The sequence below is a fragment of the Sebastes umbrosus genome, chromosome 22, assembly GCF_015220745.1.
Source record: "Sebastes umbrosus isolate fSebUmb1 chromosome 22, fSebUmb1.pri, whole genome shotgun sequence".
Taxonomy (NCBI): Eukaryota; Metazoa; Chordata; class Actinopteri; order Perciformes; family Sebastidae; genus Sebastes; species Sebastes umbrosus.
Genome location: NC_051290.1, coordinates 10,993,442 through 11,019,453, shown reverse-complemented (window position 1 = coordinate 11,019,453; position 26,012 = coordinate 10,993,442). Strand labels below are relative to the sequence as shown.

General features: G+C 39.9%; 2 protein-coding genes across 2 annotated transcripts in view; one reads left to right on the top strand and one right to left on the bottom strand.

Annotated features, from left to right (window-relative positions):
* ndrg2 (NDRG family member 2) overlaps positions 1-19,114 on the top strand; it is a 35,473-nt gene extending 16,359 nt beyond the window's left edge. Inside the window, exons 2-16 of the mRNA XM_037758220.1 lie at positions 6,644-6,726; positions 10,221-10,262; positions 10,754-10,859; positions 10,946-11,066; positions 11,637-11,699; positions 12,225-12,285; positions 13,275-13,361; positions 13,609-13,665; positions 14,129-14,232; positions 14,327-14,365; positions 14,476-14,527; positions 14,611-14,658; positions 14,774-14,809; positions 15,750-15,801; positions 15,925-19,114. Coding sequence (XP_037614148.1) covers positions 6,655-6,726; positions 10,221-10,262; positions 10,754-10,859; positions 10,946-11,066; positions 11,637-11,699; positions 12,225-12,285; positions 13,275-13,361; positions 13,609-13,665; positions 14,129-14,232; positions 14,327-14,365; positions 14,476-14,527; positions 14,611-14,658; positions 14,774-14,809; positions 15,750-15,801; positions 15,925-16,088 — 1,104 coding nt within the window. The 5' untranslated portion in view covers positions 6,644-6,654 and the 3' untranslated portion in view covers positions 16,089-19,114. The remainder of the gene's footprint in view (positions 1-6,643; positions 6,727-10,220; positions 10,263-10,753; positions 10,860-10,945; positions 11,067-11,636; positions 11,700-12,224; positions 12,286-13,274; positions 13,362-13,608; positions 13,666-14,128; positions 14,233-14,326; positions 14,366-14,475; positions 14,528-14,610; positions 14,659-14,773; positions 14,810-15,749; positions 15,802-15,924) is intronic.
* Positions 19,115-19,708: 594 nt separating this feature from the next.
* On the bottom strand, positions 19,709-25,642 carry LOC119481343 (protein translocase subunit SecA-like). Its single transcript, XM_037758173.1, has 2 exons — positions 25,246-25,642; positions 19,709-24,588 (listed from the first exon to the last, which is right to left on the bottom strand). Exon 2 carries the CDS (start codon positions 24,567-24,569, stop codon positions 21,009-21,011), a length of 3,561 nt encoding a protein of 1,186 aa, XP_037614101.1. The 5' UTR covers positions 24,570-24,588; positions 25,246-25,642; the 3' UTR covers positions 19,709-21,008.
* Positions 25,643-26,012: the final 370 nt, after the last annotated feature.

The following is a 26,012-nucleotide window of genomic DNA, read 5'->3' as shown; positions in this document are numbered from 1 at the left end:
GCTCATTTTCTCATAGACCTATATAATTTAAGGAACTTTTGCATTGGCTTAGTTTTTCAGAACCGGAGGTGATATAATAAGTTTTCTGGAGGAAAGTTTGTCACATTGATGTGGCATCTTTGGTATTCTTGGCATACGGGTAGCAGTTTGGTATGTGCAGGGAGTGTCGACTGCAGCTACTAATGTATTGGAGTTTGTATCTGCTGCACATATTTGCAGCACAGAATGATCTCAGCAGCAGAGCACGGCTATGGTAAGGGCTTGGCAGGAAAGCATGCATCAGTCAGTCACCACCTGCACTAAGCTGAACTCCACACAGTATTCAAATGAGTTTGTTTTGGTGGGAGAAGAAAGCTTTGGTTGGTGTTGAACTCAGAGAGGGAGGCTGTGGCTATTTCCTGGAAGTTGTAGGCACTAGTGCAGACCCACTACATATAGAACTTTAATAAGTCTTATAATATATCTAATACCAGTCTAGTACCACTTTTTTTCCAAGAAGTAAGGCATTTTATATGTTTTACTCAGTGGGCAACCTCAATGTTGAAGTCCCTTAAACTCTCAGAAGACAGTGACTCCTCTGGTTGCAAAAAGAAGTCAGATTGTATAGAAGTCTTTGAGAAAATGAGCCTACTTCTCACTTGATTTATTACCTGATTAAACATTGTAAACATGAGTTTATGGTCTCAATCGCTAGTTTCAAGTCTTCTTCAATACAGCATGATGTTCATTTAGTAAATTATGGTCCCATTTAGAGTCAAATAGACCATAAAGCAGGGTATGCTTTAGGGCGTAGCTACCTTGTGATTGACAGGTCGCTACCACGGCGTTGTCCGGTCTGGGAGTTGTCCGTGTTTTCGTCTTAGAACTTTAACCCCCGTTTTCCGTTCATGAAAGTTAAGCGTTCCGCGTTCCGACGTACTTAGCTCCACCCTCTCGTGTCACTTCTGGTTGCAAAAAAAAAAGATGGCGACAGCCAAAATACCAAACTTGCGGCTTCAAAACTGTAGTCCACAAACCAATGGGTGACGTCCGGGTGACTAGATCCACTTCTTGTATACGGTCTATGGTTTTACTAAAAGTTGTCCTTATCAGTGGTCTGTTACTGATCTATGAAGCATAAATAAATAAATTATTAACCATCAAAAAGCCATTAGTTACAGCACACCCTCACCATGTAACTGCAACCTCAACTTTCTATGTTTATCAGCACGAAAACATCATTTTGAGTCCGATTTGAGCATCATCATCCAGCAGCTTCTCACTGAAAAATCACCAGACCTTGCAGACCTCGCAGTCTGACGTAGCTCAAATCAGCTTCAGTTCAGAGTTACTATGTGGTCACATCGCGTTGCATCAAAGAATGAGGAGATGGAGTCAGCGGGACAGAAAAAGGGAGATGAGGATGATGGGAAGAATTGACGAAAACAGATTGTGACACGTTAGAACGAGACGTCGACTGAAATGCCATTTTCTCTGCATGATTATGAATGCGCGTGAAACAAGCGTGGATTAATTTAGCGGGAGCAATTATGCGACGGGGCCTGATATCTGAGACGTGGAACCTGTTCGGTGCAACAGATGAGCCGAACAGCTGTTTTTCTGACAGCTGAAATGTGGAAGTAGAGTAGAGGCTAATTTTTTTCCCCTTTTCTCAACCAGCAACAGTCTCCTCCTTGTTTTTTTTCAGTCTTCTTCCCTTCTTGCCCTTAATGCCTTATTCTCTCCATCTCTGTGTTTCTCTTTCCATGCTGACAGACGGTGCCTCCTGTGCAGTTTAACAGTTATTACACGCTCTAAAACACACTGACTCAGAGAGAGGCGGAAGGCAGAGATGAAGAAAGATGGATGATGGGAGGGAGTTAGGCCGCTTAAAATGTTGCAGCATCAGGAAACTGTATGTGGAGGAGAGAGAGTAGGTTAAGTACAATGGGCGAGTTACATGAGACCCGTATCAATGCTGTTTAATGGGCTGTCTTTGTCTTTGTGACTGCCTTTTTTCTACCACCTTGTCTGTTTGCAGGCTTTTGGTAACACATAATATCACTGCTCATATCTTTGACCACTCTGTGATGTCTCACCAATATTCAGGCCAAATGGCGTTTATGTCTATAACGTTGAATAAATTCTCGTTAAGTGTTCCCACAACACTTTTTTCAATTCAAGCTACTAAAAAAACACTTATAAATACTTGAGCTTGCATGAAACTATCTAGCTTTTTCCACTTTCAACCATCTCATCTCTTGGTCACATGATAACTATACTAGTGCAGAATCAAATAGTCAATTGATTGATTAGTTTCTCAACAGATAATTAATTGGCAAAGGTTGTGATACATAATTAATGATTTAAAGTGACTCTTTAAACGCTTTTTTATTACAATGGGGAAAAAAATGACCATATTTAATGTGAAAGTCAATTATCACCTGACTCTGCAGTTCCGCTCAGCATTTTAGCATCTTTAAGCTAATTGTTTTGGATTGTATTTGACTTACGTTACTTGCCCAGAGCTAAACAGCAGTCAGACAAAGTGAGCAACTAGCTAGCAGCAAACGTAGTGGAGCATTTAACAGCTATAGAGCCAGATATTTCCCTCAGGAGTTGGTGGAGACCAAAAAATGAGCTAAAAAAGAGTGATTATAGGACCTATATTCGCTGAGTGATTAGACACAAGATGCCATATGAATGCTAACTTTCTTTCTTTCGTTATTGAAGCTGAGAGTCCCTCGTTAAAATAATTTCATTGTGGGGATCACATGCTATAAACAGAAACGCTACAGAGATCCTGTTGCAGCATAACTTTCCCTTCCAAAAATGCAAATGGTTTCATACCGGAGACCTATTAATATACACAGAGGAGCATGTAAACAAACTTACTTTGCAGTCATGTCAGGACATGCCAGACCTATAAAAATAGGGGGGATGGGCTGTGGAAAAGCAATCTACTGTGTCAGAGAGAGACTGACTGGCCAGGTTCAAGGATATGTGTCAGTAAGCAGCTGCAAGGCCCGCTGAAGCGTCTTATTGATGTGCTATTGTTGCTCCTGAACTTGACTACCAGCCTTGGTGTCAAGGCGGGAAAACAAAAGAAGTATCAGATTGTTAGGAGACAATGTAAATATACTGTGTCTAATAAGCAATATTAGAGTGATGGGGAAGTGACTTGTCTGGTAGAAATCAGATCAAAATGAATCACATACTGTAGTTTCAGCTCTGTATTTGCAAAGCCCTTTAACTTATATACGGTACATTCTATGGTGCGCTTCAGGAATGCCAGCCATTTGAATATAGATTGATTTCGGCTTATTCACATGTGACCCACAAACACATTTTCCTCCTCCATCATTCATTTCAGTCCCCACTCTAACACTGCATGTGTTAGAGGCTGAAGGCATTTTAACTGCAGTGGAGCCGCCAAAGTCCTTTTGAAAAGCCACAGTCCAGAAACAGGCTCAGGGGTCGTGAACAGATTATTTTCAGTGTAAGTTTCGTAAGTTCGTATTCAAATTGCCTGTTTTGTCACAAAGGTATTCAAGCCCATTTAGCCTCACTTGTGTGTTTCTGGGCAAATGATCGCAAATGGTAGCGAAGCGAGTCATTTAAAAGTCATATTGAGACAAAAAAAGCAATCTGAAGCCATCAATTTTGGGCTTTAGGATATTGTGATTGGCATGTTTGACTTTTTTATATTTTGCAGACAAACAATTGTTGAATCTCAAAATAACTTAGTCGGGTTTTAGCCTTTTATTGCAGTAATGTGATGCTTTAAAACAAATCTGAGCAAACTTGACATAGACTTTCCCTGAGATTCACATTGATAAACATGAACATGTAATATTTACAGAGCCAATCACATCCCTTAACCTAATGCTAAGGGAGTGAAATGGGGAGGTGGTGGGAGTTATATTACTGAAAGCAGGCAGTGGTGTAACAGCGAGGAGGCAGCGCTTTGCGTTTGTGTATGCAGATTGAATGAGCGCTACATATTTATATGCACCGCCTAGTGTCACATATAGCAATGTTATGATTTGAGCATATTTTTTATGCTAAATGCAGTACCTGTGAGGGTTTCTGGACAATATTTGTCATTATTTTATATGTATTTTGCATAATGGCACAGTATATTGGAATATGTGACCAAGAAAGGACTTCCGTGCCTGTTTGAGGCTCTATTTAATGGATTAATTAATAATGAAAATAATAGTTAGTTGCAGCACTTGGATGAAATTTGGTGGATGTTGGTCCAAACATCAGTTGATTGGTGTAATCTGGCTGTAGGAATTTCCTCCACTTGATGATTAATTTTGCGTTTATTTTTATTTATTTTTTTGCTCAAACTATTAATCTCTGTCCTGTGCTGGTGGGAAACATCCAGGACCAACAACATGGCATGCACATCTCTGAAAGCTGAACCCTGAAGATGACTCAGACAAACTGGAGTAATTCCAGAGGATGCAGCAGCAGCTTTGCAAATGACGGTGTGAGAAACTGACAAATACAATATGTGCAGACTAATAAATAGATGTATGTAGAGGGAGGGGATGAGAGATGGGTGGTAAACAATGGGAGCAATGTGTGTGTGTTTTGATGGTGGTGGTGGGGGGGTTTGCTTTGGTGACTAGTCATTTCCGTTTGCGGCCCAGAGAGACACAGGCCTTCCGAGGCCACAGTTCATTTTCTGATGAGTGCACACACGCATGTAAACACACACGCACCAACTCGGCTGACGTAACGCCAAATCTGCAGATATAATACAGTCAGTTTATGAGGGCTTGAATTGTGCCGGCACACACACACACACACACAACAAGTGATGTCAGCAGGGCCCATATTTCAGCTTTAAATGTCAAGATGCTGTCAAACAGACACAATAACAACCTGTTCGCTCACTTACTGTTAATATTCCCTTTTAGCTTGAAGGCATTCTAAAACTACACGACTAATTAGTGGTTGTCTGTCAGCTCAGCTTTTACTTTGACATTTTATCCATCCGTTTATGTCTAATAAATGACTGCAAAAATTGTTATGACAAAAAAATAATACAGTCGGTGTGAAGCTACGCTAATTCTTTGGCCACCATGTCTGTTAAAATCGTTTTGAAGTGGCGTTGTATGAGGTACTTATCCATAGTCGGTGTATTACCTACAGTAGATGACGGTCGGAGGAGTTACTGCACTGAACCAAAGCAATGTACTGCTGTGGACGGGGCTGACAGCAAAACGTATTTTAACCACCTAAAAGAATTAATATCAGTGTACGATATATTTAGAATATTTTCGCCGGCTTATCTTGCTGTGAGACAGCTATACAGTCTATGTTTCCGAAGTGGGACTGAAGTCTTATCTATGCTCTCCAAAGCAACCAAACTCCATTGAAAAAAAACAGTAATTTGACCTCGCTATTGTGTCACTTTGGTGAATCTGAACTAACCAAAGTCACACAATAACACAAACAAGCCAATAATCAATCAAGGCAGCGGTAGACCAGCAACTCTCGTGTTCTGTGAGGTAAAATTACTGTTTTTTTCAATGGAGTCTGGTGGCTTTGGCGAGAGCATAGATAACGGCTTCAGTTCCCTATTATAAAGGGATGTCTGATAGCAAGGTAAAGTCGTGAAAATATTCTAAATATAGCTGTTTTTTTTAGATGGGCCTTTCTTTTAGGTGTCTAAAACACATTTTTGCTGCCGGCCCCGTCCACAGCAGTACATTGCTTTGCTCCAGTGTCGGTACTCTTGTCTGTTTCTCCAAACTGGGGGCGTGCTGAACGTCATCTACTGTAGATAACACACTGACTATAGAAAAGTACCACTTCAAAAACATCCAAACTATCCCTTTAAACCTGCAGCAGAAGCAACAGCCACGAAGCTGCACTTTAACATGTAAAGACCGGCGTGTCTGCGGTTACAATTGTCAAGGCTTCAGTTTGAATTGCCTAGACCTGTGGAGAGATCAATGTGGCAATGTCAATGAAATGAACTTGCCTCTACTCTCTCTGAATGACCACCTTTTGCGATGCCCTCGGGTGCAGCTTTTAACTCCTGGAGCGCTCCGGTGGACACACAGTAACACACACACACTGTGGCTGCAAAGGGGTAAACATGAGGGACATGCTCGACTAACCTTCCTCAGATAAAAGTAATGCAATACAAATAGTTTTTTTCCTTCACTTCATCCTTATCAGTCACTCCTGCCCTCAGGCGTTTCTCACGTCTCACTTCCATGTTTCACCCACCTTCATCTCTCCATGCTTTTATTCCTCGTAGTTATGTCATCACACCTGTTTTTACCCATCCCAAAAAAACGTGTCCATCCCTCCTTTTCTCTTCCACAATCCTTTTCTGCTCATCTCTGCCGGCACTAATAACTAATTAACTTTCAGAAGGTCCCAAAGCTCTAACAAAGTCCCAGAGGAAAACGGCGACATGCAGAATTTAATCACTTGGTGGTGTGTAGGTGCATATACATGCAACGTGTGTCAACCTCTGTGTGTGTGTGTGTGTGTGTGTGTTTGGCACACCTGTTCCCATATGACGCTGTCAAGTGTTTGTGTAAGGATGCCAGCGAGAATAAAGATGTATTCATTGTCACGGTTGCAGGGAACAGATGCAGATTTTCATGCTCTGGTCTCTTCTTCACCTGTACAGGAGGTGACGCCATGACAACAGAAATGCAGGAGATCGCCATCACGGAGGAGAAGCCTTTACTCACGGGTCAGGCTGAGGCCAAGGTCAGAGATGATACCACACACAAACACATGCATACAAAATATTGTACTAGTTTCCACAATGGATGCATGCAGATTGACTTTAATGTTATCCAAGCATGAGCTGCATTAATTGCATGGTCGCCAGTGTGTAACGTACATAATCTAGATCGATGAATGGCGGGATGTGTCTGTGTCCCAGGAGACAGAAAAACAAGGGTTGCTTTGTGTGTGTCTGTCCTCGCTGTGCGTGAATTCGAGCGTGTGCGCTTTTGAGTCTGAGCAAAGCCAACATGTTGCAAGGTGTGTTTCAAACACATGTGTGCATGACTGTGTGTGTGTGTGTATGTGTGTTTGTGCACAGCTAAAGCTCTGGCTCAGATCTGCCGGGGCTGACGTCAAAGCCCCGAAGGAGCGAGAGCAGCTCCTCTGCTCTGCTGCGCTGATGTTGCCCGTGTGGACGCGGCTGCAGAGCAGAGCAGAGCCGTTTGTCTCTCGCTGCTGACACCTGGAGGGCAAACAGGGAAATACAACACTAAAGCACAAACAACACAGTTTAACAAAGGGACAGAAGAAGAAGTATAAGTGTAGTGACATTGTTAACAAGAAATGTATATTAATATCAGAACAGGAAGTAGGGAACTCATTATTATTACTATTCTATATTCATTTAAAGGTACTATATGTAACAATTTACATGTATTAATTGCTTTGTATTGCTATCGTGTGAACATATGGTAATGTAACTTAAAAATTGAGACCTTCCACCATTTTCTCGGCTATCTATAACAGCCTGTGGACTGATTTCTATGTAAAGTACTCGGGACGGTTTTGCTTCATAACATGAGCTGATGAAGTAATTTGCACACGGCAAGCTGTTAAGTATCATGGAGATTGGACATTGCAGATACTAATGGTGATATATGATTGTAATGTGATGTCACGTCACTCTTTTGGCCAATTTTGGCTTGCCCCTACAGAGCAACAGGATGCTGTCTGTAGTTCAATTAATGGCCACCGGGGTCATTAATAACAAAGATCTTCTGAAAGTTACATATAGTACCTTTAACTCAAAAGCTGGTTGTTGAAATCCCTTTTGTCTCCAAAGAATATGGTGAATATGATGACCAAACAAGTAGAATGACTGTAACAGAGCTTTATAGAACAAGAAATCCCATGAAAAGACTAAAACTGAGACTGTTATCAGGCCATTAAATGGGCGTCATCAGTGGTTAGAAGCCTCATAGATGTGGGTGAGTAGGGGCCTGCTACAACTACTAGTAGGTTTTATCATTGATTTCACATGGTCAATCAGTGAAATAAGGTGTAAAAGAAGACGACAGCATCCTCTAGTAATCGTAGTAGTTATGACAGGAGCAAAAAGCGGAAGTCAGGCGCTGTAGTGTAGATGACGTGAAACTAATGGGGTGGAAGATGGAGGCAGGGGATGGGAAACAAAACACAGAGCTTTCACCAAGGAATGAGTCTTAAAACCTGGAAATGAGTTAGTATTTTGCCACTTCTGGTTCCCTTGTCTGGAAGTCAATGGGTTTTTTCAATGGGTTTTTAGTTAGATGCCCAAAATAAGGTCCGTGGTTAACACAAGCTTAAGAGATTTTAACATTTTGTTCTACAATATAAAATACGTCAATAAATATCCCACAATTTTGAAGCCTTTATGTGTCTTAAAGGAGGCGGTTGCTAACAAGTGGCAAAATGAGACTACTAAACGTCATCATGCCGACTCGTCCGCCTTTACAGCCACGTTGCGTTCATGCGACCGAGGCGTAATTTGTTTATAGCCTAACGTTAGGCTTCAAAAATCATAAAAGTGGTGTTCATTTGTGGGGATTATTTTGCTAAAGTATCATAAACGTTTGTTTGCCACAGAGCTTATTTTCTGCAATAATCCAAAATCCAATGGAAAAATCCCACTGGCTTTTTGTTGAGGGAACTAGAGCGATGCTAACTTCCTGGTTAGCCTACAAAAATACGTCATCCCTGGAGCACTCTGTAGATAAATCCATGGCGCTGTCCGCGGTGCTGAAGTAGCAGGCGGATTTGTAATTATGACTTTCCCTGACTAAAAGATTTGTTCATGAGTTGTGGATGAATGAAACGAACGAGGTCCGTCCCCGTAAATAAAGAATGGGAAAGAGCTTGTTTTTTTAGCGATGAATCTAAAATGCTCATGTCTGAGTCATTACTGTTGCCTGCAGCGTTGGCTACAACGTGACTCATGGGGGCATGAAGGGTGATTCTGAGCAGGAAATGTAATGAAGCTTGGGAGGTTACATCCCAACATCCATCGTTCACTGCGACATTCCGCCTCCACCCTCATGTATTTAACATCCAGCCTCTGCCCCCATGCTCTGATGGAGAATATGCTCTATATTGATTAATCCAGTGACCTTTATAACGCAGCCATGTGCACTCTCTCCATTCACCAAACCTCTGGGACGCCCATCTGCGCACGCCCACCTCCACTTCAACCTCCCAAACTGCTAATTTCCTCAGAGCTTGTGATGCTAGTAATTCATTAGTGGGGTGAATGGATCCAAGGTTGCAAATTAACATCCCATTTAAAGACTTCCACCATATAATCGTCGGTATCCCACAACCACATGCTCCTCTGAAGAGGTGCTCTGCTGCTGTATCTGGAGTGTAATGCCGCCCTAACTAGGGAGCAAGACCTCATTTAACATTAAAGGACTGTGAAAGAACAAAAAGCTGAGAATTTTCTCTCGTATATGCTTTTTATTTATATGCAATAAAAAGACAAAAAAGACGAAAATAAGAAAAATACATTTTTATCCACAGATTCTTGAAAACACAAAATTAGAATTTTTATCAAAATTGAAAACTTTTGTTACATTAAGATAGTTGTTGATTTTAGTCCTTTAATAGTCCTCTGAGGGAACTAGAGCGATGCTAGAGATAAAAAAAAAAAAGACAGGAAGGAAAAACAAAACAATAATCCTCACATTTGATTCAGTTTCAGGTTCACAAATGTGATAATTATTTTTTTTGTTTTTCTTTCCTGCCTTTTTTTTTATCTCTAGCATTTCTTGCTTGGAAATAGTAGTCTTTTCTGTCTTTTTGATATTTAAAAAATATTCATGCCTGTTTGTAAATTGTAGTACGGCTGTTTTTAACCCACCTGTGCATTTATTTTTGTTATTGTATATCTCTTCTCTTTTGTTTTATTTTATCATATGCAGAAATAAAGAACTAAGGAGTTGCTGCTTGTCCTTGTCTTCCGTTATAGTAAAGTGATTATCTTTGGGCTGTTGGTCGGACAAAACAAGAAATTTGAAGGCGTTTCCGTTGACTCAATCAAGAAAATAATCGTCCGATTAATCAGTAATGAAAATAATTGTTAGTTGCAGCTGTCATCTCTGACTTTTCCCATCTGATAAACAAACAAAAAAGTGATGTGGCATTTAAAGAAGCATATATATCCAACAATCACATGCACACCTTGTTCTAACAAGACTTCATCCCTTCTTCTCTCACAGGATGCTGAACTGGCTGCTAGGATACTCCTGGACCAAGGACAGGTGAGGCTGAGACGAAGTTTTGCAAAATTTTAGCGAAGAAAAACTGGCCAAGGCCATTTTCAAAGGGGTCCCTTGACCTCTGACCTCAAGATATGTAAATGAAAATGGGTTCTATGGGTACCCACGAGTCTCCCCTTTACAGACAAGCCCACTTTATGATAATAACATGCAGTTTGGGGCAAGTCATAGTCAAGTCAGCACACTGACACACTGACAGCTGTTGTTGCCTGTTGGGGTGCAGTTTGCCATGTTATGATTTGAGCATATTCTTTTATGCTAAATGCAGTACCTGTGAGGGTTTCTGGACAATATTTGTCATTGTTTTGTGTTGTTAATTGATTTCCAATAATTAAAATAAAATAAATTCCGTGGTAGGCATAAAATGTGGTTATGAAAAGTTAGTAGTTTGCTTGATATGGGCTGAAAATATCTGCAAGCTCAGTCCAGAAATGTCAATATCACACTTTGTTGTTTTGTCTTTGTCTCTTCAGGAGCACAGTATCGAGACGCCCCACGGTGTTCTGCACGTGACCCTCCACGGCACACGAACCACCCGCAGGCCTGCTATCCTCACCTTCCACGACGCGGGTCTGGACAGTGAGTAACTCTCTTTGTCTCAGCCTGTTTTCGTTTCTCAACTCTTTGTCAATTCTGAGTCACTTTTTGTTTTTCCTCTCTGGCAGGTAAGAGCTGCTTCTCCCCTCTGTTCAAGTTCGAGGAGATGCAGGAGATCGTCAAGAACTTCACCCTGATTCATGTTGACGCTCCGGGGCAGGAGGAGGGGGCCGCCGCCTACCCCACAGGGTACGACCTTCACCATATCGCTATATGTGTATTGACATGCTGGTGTTCCGTCATCGTCCTGCAGTGAACTTGCTTTTTTAAAAGTAAAAATTCTCTGAAACAATCTTCTGTGGCAGGCTTAAACCTAATCTCTTCCAAAAATACTCACCATCTCCCTCCTCTGTCGTCTCTAGTACGCTCTTGTCAGAGGTTTAAAGAAAATCTCTCTTTACGCTCTTCTTATTTCCTCCGCCTGCACTTCTCTATCACTTCTCTTCCTCGCGTGATTATTCCACGGGCTCAGGAGGATTTCGTGTCGCGTAGTGTCACGGGCGGCATCTTGGCTGTGACCTTTAACCCCTGCCGCTGGTTCTAGAAATTAAAGCTTATTCTCTTTTTGATCTTGTTTTAAATCCCCGTGGATAAAAGTCACTGTATGTGCTTAAGATGAAATAATAAGTAAAATATTGCGTCATCTTGTATTGTGAGTAATTTCCAATAATTACAAATAGGTTACGTTGTTGCACTAATAATACTAAAAAATGGATGTTTTCTTATTATGATGGAGGTTGTTTGTGTTTCCCGTTACAGTTACCAGTATCCCTCCATGGACACCGTAGCAGAGATGATCCCCTCCGTCCTGCAGTTTTTCAAGTGAGTTAACAGTATTTATTTTGACGTAATAAGAAGCAGAATTTCATTTGGCTCGCAAGAAACAGAAGGGGATTGTGTGTGATGTGCACATACATGAATTTTAAAGGGGACATATCATGCTCATTTTCAGATTCATACTTGTATTTGGGGTTTCTACTAGAACATGTTTACATGCTTTACGGTTCAAAAAACACATTATTTTCCTCATACTGTCTGTCTGAATATACCTGTATTCACCCTCAGTCTGAAACGCTTCGTTTTAGAGATGCACCGATCCACGTTTTTCAGTTACGATCTGATACCTGAATTTGGACATCTGCCAATACTGATATAATTCTGATTTCAGAACTGTTTTTGCATAAACTTTTTATTTATTTATCTCTACACCCCTGCCTCAAAAAAGTTCTTTTAGAAGTAAAATAACATTTTCCTTCAAATGTACGAGTGATTTATGTGCTGTATTGTTTGAATGCATATGTAGAGATTTTCTGTATGTGTTAATAACTTGTTCTGTCCGTCTGTCAGCTTCCGTACTGTAATCGGAGTGGGTGTGGGAGTGGGAGCGTACGTCCTCTCCAAGTTCGCAGTGAGTGTCATCTTTTGTTTCAAGCTCTCGTGTTCTGACAGCAGCTAATTATACTGCGCCTGGTGTTGTTCGTCACACGGCAGTAAAACACGGCAGTAACACTCACAGGCATTTTTAGATGTGTGAAATGTATTTAATCAAGGTTAGAATAGTTTTGAATCTTCAATTCAATTTATTTTATTTTAGTTTTGACTTTTAGATTTCATTTTAGTTTAGTTTTAGGCAGTGTTCAGAGTGTGTTTACTAGTTTTGGTATTTTGTTGTTATTTAGTGTCTCTGTAGTCATTTTGTGTCGCTTTGTGGTTGTTTTCTCTCTTGGTAGTCATTATGTGTCTCTTTGTGTCTTTTTGTAGTTGCTTTGTGTCTCTTTGTAGTTTGTTTGTGTCTCTTTGTGGTTACTTTGTGTCTCTTTGTGGTTACTTTGTGTCTCTTTGTGGTTGTTTTGCATCTCTTGTTAGTTATTTTGAGTCTCTTTGTAGTTGCTTTGTCTCATAGTAGTCATTTTGTGTCTCTTTGTGGTTGTTGTGTGTCTTTTTGTGTTTTTTTTGTTGTCTTTGTCATCATTTTGTATCTCTTTGTAGTTATTTTGTGTCTCTGTTGTTGTTTTGTGTCTCTTTGTGGTTTCTTTGTGTGTCTTAGCAGCTGTTTTGCATCTCTTTGTGGTTGTTTTGGTCTTTTTGTAGTTGTTTTATGTTTCCCTGTGGTCATTTTGAGTTGCTATTATTACTAATTAAAAATGAGCAAAAACTTACAGTGAATAGGATGCAAAATAATGTGATAATAGTATTGCTTTAATAATTTACTAATGTCTAGTATGCTGGACTTTAAGTGTTGTGTACTGATTTGATTAAATCATATCTTTCTATATAGTGTTATTCATGTACATTGATAATGTTTACTGCTGAAATAATCTGAAAACATTCTGTCTTGTGATGTTTTTCTTGTCATCTCACCATATTGTCTCTCTGCTGCGTCCTTTCTCTCATCAGCTTGCAAACCCAGATTCAGTGGAAGGTCTGGTTCTGGTCAACATCGACACTAACGCTAGAGGATGGATAGACTGGGCTGCTCAGAAGGTACCTTTCTTTCTTTCTTTCTTTCTTTCAGGACTGCATTGTCTTGTACACAGAAACATGTGGTATTTAAATCTAGTTAGTCCTAATGCGACTTCTCCATCAATTTAAGTTTAGCTGTGGATATGAAATTATGCGACTGCGTGTATGCTCTGTGTCCCAGAGTAGTATCAATTATGTCATTGTTTATCATATTAAACTGACTAAGTGATGAACGATCCTATTGATTCCTCTTCCTGTCCCTCTCTAGCTCAGCTCTGTGACGTCCTCCCTCACGGAGCAGATCCTGTGCCACCTTTTCAGTCAGGTACAATAATGTGTTTTTAAAGTGCTTTGTATCATTTTGTGAGTGTTTTGGGTTGCAGGCGATAGTGGTGTAAGAAAATATCGAGTATCGCGATATTATGTTTTGTGATACTGTATCGATTCTCAAAAACACTTTTTATTTAATAGTTAAAATGCAAAGAATAACTCAGTCAGTACTCAATTTTATTTGCAAAGATACATGCTCCCTCGCAGATCCCACTGTTCTTATTGCATAAAAGAGTAAACTTTTTTACTTCTATTTTATGCAGATGATGGTGTGTTCTTTTTACTATGACACAGTTTTCCTAAATATAGTTGGGGGTTTTTAAATCTCAATATATCGCCAGCCTACAGTATCGCAATATATTAAATCGTTACTCCTGTATCGTGATACGTATCGTATAGCCTGATTCTTGCCGATACACAACCCTAGCAGGCGAACAAAAAGTCTTATTTTCTTGCAGGAGGAGATGTCAGCAAACACAGATCTAGTGCAGTCTCACAGAGAGCGCATCTCCAAAGCGTCTAATCTGGTGAACATAGAGCTCCTCTGGAAGACTTACAACAGGTAAACACGCCCACAGAGATCATTTCATAAACACAAATACACTCCACACATCACACAATGGCCAACATAATCTTCTCTTTTCATTTCCCTCCAGTCGCAGAGACTTGAACATTGACCGCAACAGCACCTTCAAGTAAATTCCCTCTAAACTTTCATCTTTATACTTTATTTCTTGTTTTAAAATAAAAAACCTCTAAAATCTCTAAATGCCACCCTTCCAATCTCTATTTCTGTCATCCTCAGGTGTCCAGTAATGTTGGTGGTGGGCGATCAGGCTCCATATGAGGACGCTGCCGTAAGTGTTTCAGTCTAAAATGTCTCCTAATGGGAGCTTTAACGACTTTGCATGTTTACTCTGTTTCCTTCTGTGACCACTAGGTGGAGTGCAACAGCAAAATGGACCCAACAACAACTTCATTCCTAAAGGTAACTAACCCTCAAGTCTTTCTTTTTTTAATCTGTTTTTTATTTTTCACTCTTCTTACTAACACTTTATTCTGTCGTTCATTCTAACACACTTCTTCTCTCCCGTCCTCCACAGATGGCTGATGCTGGTGGTCTCCCTCAGCTGACCCAGGTAACAACAAACTAACAACCTCTTTCTGATACACAAAACGTGGATTTAAAAGCTGCAACAAGCAAGTTCCCCCATGTTTTTGTGTCTAACTGACTAATAGCGACAACAATTTCTTAAATTGGTCCAGTATTGAGGGAGAGCGCTGTAGTCGGCAGCTACTCACGGGCTGCAATATGGTGCTATTGGGGCAAGTTGGCACCGTCATTGCCATCCACAAAAAGTGCTTGTTTTTGCCATGACAGGCTCTGATTGTTATTATAAGTGTCTGACATTGTGGAGTGAGTGCCAGCCGGGCAGAGTTTGTTGTACTGGAGAACAGAAAGCGTAGCTTAGTGTGAACTAAAAGATTTTCAATGTCATGGCTGAATATTTAGATGATTTCGACAATGTGGATGAGGTCTTTGAATTCGATGGCCGCCCATATTTGTTTGAGCCAGAATACAGATACTCAGATTTCACAACGAGACTTCTCCTTGAGCAGGACACAATAGAAAGCCTAAGTCCCGCCCCTTCCGGTGGACGCCATGGGGCCTTATTTCAGAAAAAATATGAATGGTAGTCAACGGAGAGAGATAAATATTTGTTGATCCCGTTTGAATTGCGCCATGAATCACACGTACAGTATGATGTTTGTCAATTTAAAACATAATTTTGCAAGTAAAGAAAGTCACAGTTTGTTGTAAAAAAATCAGACTGTGAAAATACGTCTCTCTCCGTTGACTACCGTTCATATTTTTTCCGAAATAAGGTCCCATGGGGTCCACTGGAAGGGGCGGGACTTAGGCTCTCTATCTCCAAAATCCACAAAAAAGAAAACAAACTACTCTGAACTCTTACCCTCGGCTGCCACTTGGGGTCGCCAAATTGCACTTATTATGACCTAGTTCAGATAATAATTAGTGATTGCACTGATGGAACCATTTCTTTTCTTTGTTTGCAGCCTGCTAAACTGACTGAGGCTTTCAAGTATTTCATCCAGGGAATGGGCTACAGTAAGTTCACTCACTTGGTCTTTTCATAGGATTTGTCAAAAATATAGAATAACGCCTTAAGATGCTGCGTAGTGTTTACGTTGATTTCTAATTCCTAACTTTTCCATCCGTCTCTTCCTACAGTGGCGTCATCTTGCATGACCCGCCTGTCCCGCTCTCGCACCACCTCCCTCTCCTCCTCCTACTCCATGGATGGGTCCCGCTCTCGCTCCCGCACCCTGTCGCAGGGCTCGCAGGGCGGTCAGATGCCGCCAAGCCCCTCCCAAACGATGGAGGTGTCTTGCTGAAGAAAAAAACAAAATAATGATAGCGAGAGAGAGAGTGAGTGAGAGTGAGAAGAGGGCGAAGGCGAAAGGAAAGGGAAAGATGAATCGCGATGATAATGTAGGAAGGAGACAAATGGGTTACTTATTTGTCACTAAACAACTCCCATCATTCCCCACAAGAGCAGGGTAGGACTAGAGAGGGAGGGAGGAAGAGAGATGGAGGGATTTCAGAGGAAGAATCCTCACATTTTGCACCACATGTTGCACCAGTCCTTCTCCTCACACCCCCCTTTCCAGCTCCAAACAAAGGTGGATTGGGCTGGTCTACAATGAATATGAGAAGTATAGACAAGAAGAGATTAATAGGTGGAGAAAGAATGGCCACAGTCCTCTCTCCCTCCCTCTATTGTCAGCCAATAGAGCCCTTTAATTTAGACGAGGAGGCCTATAGAGACCACACACCTTGCGTTAACCAATAGTAATAATTCTGAAAATGTTGTTGATGCTGATGTTGTTGATGAAGCTAATGATGATGATAATGTAATAGAAAAAAAAAAAACTTTTCTCTTTTATTAAGTTTAATAGATAAAAAAAAAAAAAAACGTACTATAGCAGAGATACTTATAACAATGTGTGTCTACTACTTTTTAAGCTAGTTTTTATTGTGTTATTTTAATTTCTTTAATCGGATTTCTCATTTTGCCTCAGCGAAACGGCTGAAGCTCCCGATCGGTTGACCCGTCGTGTGGCAACAGCCAATGAGAGCCATTATAGTGACTACTTCCTCCTTGATGTTGACAGGTTGTTCATGTCTTCCATTTGCCCTGTCTATTAGTATTTGTTTTCCCATTGGATTTGATGAGGTGGGCAGGAAGCTTTGTTTTCCTTTTGACTTAGAAGTTGGAATCAGCCCATGTGAATATTGACTGGGTAATATTTTTCTTTTTATATTCTTCTAATGAGTTGTGTGGATTTGGGTGCGTGTGCTGTTTCGTTTCCGTGGAGTGTGTAGCGAACATGGCGGTAAGCATAGGTGAGACTGAGGGTGTTAGCTTTAGCTATCGTTAACACGAGTCGCACACTAAAAAGTGCTTCCAATACAGCTGGCAGTCCAGCACTGCGTGTGCTAATATCCACGCTTGTGTACTACTTAACAGGAGTGCGTTACGTCGCTAAGTAGCATGCTCGTATGGATATTGCATTTCAAGTGTTAGACGTACCCAGAAGGGATCACTGTGTTTATCACCTGGGTTGTAATCTCTTAGCCTTGCCCGTGCACGGATACCTCCTAACAAACCCAGATAGCATACTTGAGTTTCTGTGCGCTGTGAAGCAAGCGGCTTTATTCAAGCAAGAGAATTGTGTTGTGATTGTTGCGATGTGTGTGTGTGTGTGTTCAAGGAAAGTGAATGTGAGGAAGCGCCTGTAAGCACAATTAATGCAGCAAAGAGGGCCAGGGTCCTATGGAAAAGTTTAGTAATTTAGATTTGAGACCAACAAAACCCCCTGTGACTTCTCAATGACAATGTACCAGCCCCTTCACTGCCACACACTCGAGGTATATAAATGTTGCCACCGGGGGCTGAACCTTTTGGTACAACCTCAGTCCTAAGAGGCAAAAAATATAATAGCCTTTTTGAGAGTGAAAAAATTACCAGCCATGCCAGTTTTTCCTTGCCAAAATTTTGCGTAAATTTGACGACGTGTAGTTGTCTTTGTGTTCACAACCTTAAGTTTCACTTTCACTTTTCAAATGTAGTTATTTTAAGCCAAAACACAATGTGTTTCCGTAAACGGAACCAAGTGATTTTGTTGCCTAAACCTAAATAAACTGTTTTGTTTGTGTTCAAAATGTAACGTTTCATTCAGGTTTACAACGTGTTAGAAAGTGTCGCTTTCAACTAGTTTTTACGTTTCACAATATAGTAGGTGTAGCAGGCCCCTTCTGACCCACATCTATGAGGTTTATAACAACTGATAACGCACATTTAATGAGCTGATAACAGTCTAATCCGGTGCCTACTTAATCTAAACACAAAGCTTATCACTGCCCAACAACATGTAGCCATTGGACTGAACGTACTTTTAAAAGGACCCATATTTGGACCCAATCCTTGGAGCGCATGTGTATTTGTAAGCGTGCCACTTGCCAGATGCAGAGTTGCATCCGATTCTTTTTTTATTTTTACTTAATAGCAGTATGATTTTTATGAGTCAGTTGGAGGTTGCCTGTTTCTTTCACATGCTGTCTAGTGCTCCTGTCCCAACATGTTTGATGAAGTAGACATGGATGATGACGACAGAGATAAGAAAGTCAGTGGAGGGCCTCAGATTTTGAGCTTTGAATAGACTGGTACTTGGGAGATATTAATGATGGGAGTGACGACAATAATCTGTTTTAAATCACTCTGGCCCATCACATCAGTGCAATTCACAACCAGCCTGTTGTGCTATAGGGTGTAAATGCAAAATGTGACGTCAAACCAGGATGCTGCCATGTTTAGGCACTTTTGTCGCTGTCCAGAGGGCTGAAGTGTAGAATGTAAATGCTCCTCCCAGACTTAAATTAAAACTCAAGCAATCGGGCATGGAAGCGTCTACCAAATAAGGGATAACAGGTGGAGCCTAGAAATTGAAATTGCCAAAAAAGGAAAGGGAGTGGCACTTATCTGTGGGGAGTTGAGCAAGGCTGTGTGATTGTAAATGCTCGTCCATTTTGTCTTTTGTTTGTCTCTTAATTTTTACTTCGATCATATTTTTCTATCCCCTCTATGTTTTGGGATTTAATTTTTTTGTTTGTTTTATCTCTGTGAAGTGTTAGTTTACCGTCCCGATGTGCTCACAAGTTAGTTAACCGTGTGATAGTTCTTGTGTAACTTTTTTAGCTTTAGCGCTGATAAGGGAGAATAATATAATTAACAATAAAAAAAAGATTAAAGGTAAAGAGAATACAATCAATTCTACTTGTCTGGCTAATTTCTCTGTGTAACACAATGAACATCCTAAAAAAAGCAAACTTAAATATTAATAAAAGCTTAAGAGAAATATCCTGTCTCCTGTCTTGCATTTTTCAAGAAGGGTCGATGTAAAGAAAAAAAGGTTCAAGACTTTTATTTGCCATTTGCAAGGGAAAGTGTTGAAGGGAATTGGAACTCTTGTGTGGATCTCTGTCAAAATATAGAAATGTGCACAGTATAATAAATAAAAATAGATACACAATTGATAGATAATAAATATGTATATAGTAAAAAAAATATAAAAATTGTAAAATGCCACATGCATCTGTGAAAGTAAATGTATGTATTTATATCGCCTATATTACACCTGATAGGATTAAAAAATGTTCAACAATATGCCATTAGTGCACACTGTGTGGACAAAACCGGTGGGTTCACTTGGTGAGCAGAACATGACCTTGATATGGCTAGCTGACCTTGAGGCTACAGTAGCTACTGGGTTGCTAATTAGCTATATTTATTTTCATTACTTACTTAACATTTAGAAAACCTACTGTTTAATATACAAACTTTCATTTTGTCCCACAATTCCTCTGTAAATTCATCAATTTATGAACTCAAACAGACAAAAAAATGGAATTAGTTTAACTTTTAAATGTCCCTGGGGCTCACAATTGGCCAAGCTTTATCAAATGAGCTCAGCATTTAACAATGTAAATGCATATATACCACTGTTTTTCCCTTGGATGAGCTGAATGATACTTTTACCTTTAAATCAGCCTGTGTTGAACTAAAGACTTATATTTAATCTCGACTAAATCCCCTAAATCTTTATCCATTTTACTGTACCTAGCATACACCAAATACCCTAACCGTAACCAATTGTTTTACTTGAAATTAAATTAACATTGTGACAACTACCGTATTCTAATATTTATGTATCTCACAAAATGCTATGATACTGTGCTAAACAAATGACTGTAACAAGCCTACATGACTCCAGTCTCCAATGCAAGCAAACTTCAGTACCACATTATACCACACAGTGGCAGTAATGAAGTGATTATATTGAGTCCCTGTTCAGTCTTTATGCTTCAGTGTCTATTTGATGTTCTGTTCATGTAAAGAATGAACAGTTCTGAAAAACAACATGCATAAAAGTTTCATTACACCTCAAATACTGTGGAAACAGTTCTAGTCACATGCATTGTTTCTTACAATTTGATTATTATTGTTACTACAAACATATGTAAATACAGTGTAGTAATATGTATTTCAAATGATTGGCCAATAACCATCAGGTTTCAAATGATAGCTTTTTATTATATACAGAATCAAAATGTAATACAAATGTAATTTTATAGCTCTCCAAAAATATAAGCCTTCAGTGAATAGAAACCTAATTAATTCAGTGATTTAGTATCATATTAACTTTGTAAACACATTTTACACTGTGTTTTTAGGTATATGTTTCAAAAAGCAAAATGCCAGTATCACAACATTACTTTCTCATTGTCATTTTGGATCAAGTATATATATATATGATCTTTATAATACAAGATGCACAATAGTGATAATAGACAATAATTCCAACAAAATGGAGCAGAAACCCTTTACCATTGCACAATATATATGCAAAAAGTACAATAAAGTACATTCATATTAAGACTTCTGTGATTAGCAATTGTTCAATTGAACTGACAACAATTAATAGAAAAATATACCATATTATATGTACTGTAACAATGGTAGGAAACCAGTACTGATTAACATATCAAAAATGCATTAACACCTGAAACTTCTTCTTCTTCTGACTTTAATGGTTTTGGTCCAGTTAGGATCACATGGTTCACAAGGAATCTCCCCAAAACTTGCAGTGTTGACATCATTTCAAAACCAAAAGAGGAACTTTAAAACCCACAACAAGCTCTACTACTTGCTTGATTGTTTTGCTCATGTGCTGAACGCCTGCCTCGATCTTCAATCAAGAGAAGATGGTCTTATGTATCTTTGAGAAAAAGCCACCCAGAGAGAACAGTGTATCTAAGGTATAGACATGAGTCAGGCCCAGAGATTTAAGACACCTAAGTTCATTGATAATGTCAAAGTGCGGATGTCTGATGATGTGGAGCAACTTCAGAGGGTCTCTGGAGCGGATTAGATTCAGTGATGCGATCGAAAGGACTGCCGAGGGCAGAAAATACACTGCTGGAACCATAAAGTGGACTGGACTCTCCTCCACTTTTACATTCCCACCTATGTCTCTGGCCCTGTCTACCTTCCTGATGGCGTCTGTAATGTTCCCTTTGAAACACAGCAACACTTTGTGTCTGGTTATCATGTGATGGTCAAATCGGGTGACTGAATCGCTGCAGAGTTCCTTGACCTGTGTGGAGTATCTAAGAGTGACCTCAATTTGTTCAAGGTAGAGCTCAACAGACTTGAGTGCATTTTGCAAGTCCTCCAGAGCTTGATCGATGCAGTTTCGATCCTGATGCCTGTCTCTGGTTAAAGATGCAAAAGCACGGTTGTAGTATGCAATTGCTGCCCAACAGTGGTCCTCCTGAATGGCCTTAGTGTACATCTCGATACTGTCTGCAAGATTGCCCTTTTTGCGCAGATCATTGCCAAATGCAGTGTAGTGGTGCAGGTTTGATGAGGGGGAGTCTCTCCGTCTGAGTTTTTGCCTGGCTGTTTTCAGGTCCTCAGATAGTTTGTCTTTTAAGTCCGAGATAGACTTGTTCTCATTGAGGTTGGTGAGTAGCCACATACCCCAGAATTCATTCAGTGCAGACAAATCTGAATCTGCTGGCTTGTTGTTGCTGCTTTCGTACACTTCATCTAGTGTGTCAAGATAGAGACTGAAGAGCTCTTCCTTCTTCTTTATGTTTGGGATGACACACTCCAAGAAGGTAGCTAGTCTTTTTGTCGCCAAGTCATCTCTGACCTGTTTAATGCTCTTTATCCCTGAATTGGAGTTTTTAGTCAAAATACGTGACAGCGTTGAAGACATACCGTTGGATTGCTCGTTGCTGTGCCTTTTTTGATAAGACCTAAATTGCATCACAAAAAGATGTGGCAGGACATTGGTCATGTTCTCCAAGGAAGATTGAAGCTTGCCCAATAAAGCCAGCAATTTGAGCGGTTCTTGCAAATGGCTGGAGCAGACGATGAGTTGAGCAGACCCAGGAGATCCTTGTCTAGCAGTGCGTCCAAAGGCCTGTGCCTCCACACGAGCATTCTCAGGCAGGAAGGTCTGCACGACAAACAAACCTCCAGCTGTATTTACATCGTTAGAAACCTTAAGGTCCATCCCACGACCTGCAAGGTTTGTTGCTACGATGATGTCTCCAGGCTGCAGCCCTTGAAAGACTTCAGAATTGTCCATGTTGTTGCTTATGTAAAGCTTTTCTTTCTGGACTTTGTATCCTAGAGCACGGTAGAGAACCTTTGCTCGATTGATGGTCTCACAGATCACCAACACAGCTCTTTGAGCCCTGTATGGAGTAGGGTTGGTTTTTGCAGAGACAACATCGCAGGTTTTCTCAATCCATTCTTCTTCATCACTTACGATCACTCCTTCAACCTCGAACAGCTTTCTGCGTTTGAATGAAGGTATCTGACAGGTCTTTATACCTTCATAGATTTTCTGCAAAATCTCAGTATCTGTTTTTTGGCCAAGAGTCCCAGATATTCCAAAGATCTGATCTCCATACTTTAGAAACAAACCCACAGTGGACATATAGTTTGTGATGGCTGTCATGTCACTCAGCTTGGACATATGTTTCATTTCAAGAAACTGATGTAGTCCATCTGACCATGTCCTGAAGTTTTCAACAACACCTGTGGAGCTGTAGTCAACGGGCACTACCCCATGTTCCTCGATGATATATTCATGACCCATTGTCATGGTTCGTGCTTCGAATGCATTTTTAATCCAAACCTTTAGTTTGGAATCAACCAGATCTGAGAGAAAGCCCGGGACGTAGAAGGTCATTCCATCTTTACTGAGCTCACAAGGTGTAAAATGCAGAGCGCATTTTATTTTTGCTTCTGCAGCACTCAGTATACTCTCTGTATCAGAATACATGTACTGACAGAAGCCTCCATTGAGTAAAAGCAGTGGCACTCTCTGTTGTTGTGCCTCTTTTTGTGGACCCTCATTCAGGCCCTCTATTGCTCCATCATTATTGATGTAATGCAGATCAAACAGGCAAGATGGGAATCTCCTCTCTACTGTCTCAAAGAACTTCGCCAACTGGTTAGCAGTAACACTTGCAGTTTTTTCAGTTAAAAGGCCCGGGTCCTTTTGAAGGTCCTTGACTGAACCTTTTGTCAGTATACCTGTGTCCTCAGCCATTTTAAGGATGGTTAACTCCTCGACATTTTTGTCCTTTGATATTTTCTCAAGCACAACTTGATGGAAGGGGTATTTTTGCCCCACAAATGCCTCTGTGCCAATCTTTCTGTATTGATTAGCAGTGTTCCATATGAATGCCAAGAGTGGATTGAGATGTTGCAAAGCAGGCATATCACTACCTATATAGACCAAGTCATGGCCCTTATCCAGCATCAGGGAATCCACTTCATCCACAATTGCACACTGGAATCTTATTTTTCCAAATATGTCCATTCTTTCAAAGTGCTGGTTTAGCCAGTGCCCAGCAAACTCATGAGCAGTGCCATAAACAACCTGACAGTCATAGCACTTTTTTAACTCGTCTTTGCCATGTTTGTTGGTGTTGCAGTCTACACTGATTTTCAAAACTTTATAAAAGTTTCTCCATTCAACCAAATCTCTTTCTGCAAGAACTGACGAACTCGTGAAGATGTCTACTTGTTCTCCTCTCATAGCTCGAAAAGCTGCAAACATCGCCACGATACACGACTTCCCCTCTCCGGTGCCAACCTGAATTAACCGTCCTGTTTTGGAAAGAGCCATAATGCACCAGCTCACCATCTGTGTCAGTCGTGGTCTGTACTTCTGAATTTCTTCCACCGCCCGACAGAGCTTCAGCAAGACTTTTTTTAAGCCACTCCGCTGTGATCCATCATTGTGATCTTTAAGATCTTTATCAACTGATGACACAATGTCTTTCACGTCACCTAAAAGCTTCTCGTCAATTTGGTTTAACTCTTGTTGGCGGATTTCCTCAAGAATTTCCTCCAGTTGCTTTTCTGTGTCATAAGCTAAACATTCCTTGAGGGCTTCATCTGTTACAGTCTCGTCTCGGACCAGATCGATAAGTGTCTTTCCTCTTTGACTCTTCCAACTGGGAGTGATGTAATTAATCTCTATACAGTGCAACATTTTAATCATCCATGAGAGGAGATCGGATCTGTCATTAGTTGTTGTTGACTCAAATCGCTTCAGAAGATCATCGAACAAGTGAGTGGCATCCGCCGGGCTCCATTTGATATTTGTAACAAGTCCTTGCAGCTTGTTGAGAAGTTCTTTTGGAGACAATAAACTGCGACCGTGGAGTAAAGTTCTGAATGTGTTAAGAAGGTCTCCAAGCCTGCTAACAGTGTCAGATTCAGCCATTTTGTGGACAAGCTAAAATCTGGTCAAAACAGAAAAAAAAAGGAATTTGGAGAAGAAAAAGACATTTTCTTTAAAACAATACACAATTTCCACATACTGTTTAATAGTTGCTATTCAGTAATATTGTGATAATGATTTACACTTACATGATTTGTTTACTTGCTACAGAATTAAAATTTCACTCACAATTTATATTTAGCAGTTGTCATTCTCTGCATAGTATTATTCCTCAGACAATCAAATATGAGCAAATATGCATCAAAACACTTAATTGTTTTTGTTATTAACACATTTAATGTATTGTGTAGGGCTGCAACAAATGATTATTTTCATTGTTGATCAATCTGTTGATTATTTTCTCGATTAATCGATTAGTTGTTTGGTCTATAAATGTCAGAAAATTTTGAAAAATGTCAAACAGTGTTTCCCAAAGCCCAAGATGGCATCCTCAAATGTCTTGTTTTGTCCACGACTCAAAGATATTTAGTTTACTGCGAAAAGAAACCAGAAAATATTCACATTTAAGAAGCTTGAATCAGAGAATTTTTTTAATTTTTCTAAAAAATTACTCAAATGAATAATTGACTACCAAAATAGTTGGCGATTCATTTAATATTTGACAACTAATCAATTAATTGTTGCAGCTCTAGTATTGTGGTAGTAGTCTGACACTCACCTGTTAAGAAGAAGAAGATGAAGAATGGATGTGTGTCTTTGGGACACCTGAGATGATCTGCAGCCTGAGCATTTGATTTTCTTTTATCTTTTGTTTTTGTTTCTTTTTCGCCAACCTTGACTGGGCACCGCCCCGGTGGAATTTCCTGCCATCCTTTCGATTTCTGTTTTGCATTTATTGTAAACCACGTTGTTACTGTACTTGCAGATAGCAATCAAATATTAATCTCAAGAGCAGCTCCACAGCAACTGTTCCCCCCCAAAAAGGATTATTTCTCCTTCAATTTCCCTTGAGTTAACCCTTTTTTGTACATCTGTCACAAAAAGTAAATTTCAGTTTTTTATGCAAAAGGCGGTCCAATAGTGGTATCAATGCATAAAACCTTAGCCGAATTAAAAAACACCTTATGCTTATCACCTTAGATTTACCTGTAACAGCAAATCTAGCTTTGCACACGGACTAGTGGGATTTATCCAACTTGGCGAAGTTAAACTACCCTCAAATCACAATTTTAAATGTAAGATAAATTTAATTGATCAATTTCAATATAAATGTTGACACACAGACACATACCAAAAAAAAGAGATATATTTTATCACCATGACTTATATAATTAAAATATTACAAATAAAGATTATTTCCTTAAAACAAACAAGTGATGATGACTAAAACGAATGTGTTTGTAGATACAGCGTTAACCCTTTGTATTCTTTGAAGATAGTCAGTATCTATTTCAATTTCAATTTTTTTTTTTTTCAATTTCAATT

Excerpts from the sequence above, each read along its gene's own strand:
- LOC119481343 (XM_037758173.1), bottom strand. The coding sequence starts at position 24,569 with ATGGCTGAATCTGACACTGTTAGCAGGCTTGGAGACCTTCTTAACACA.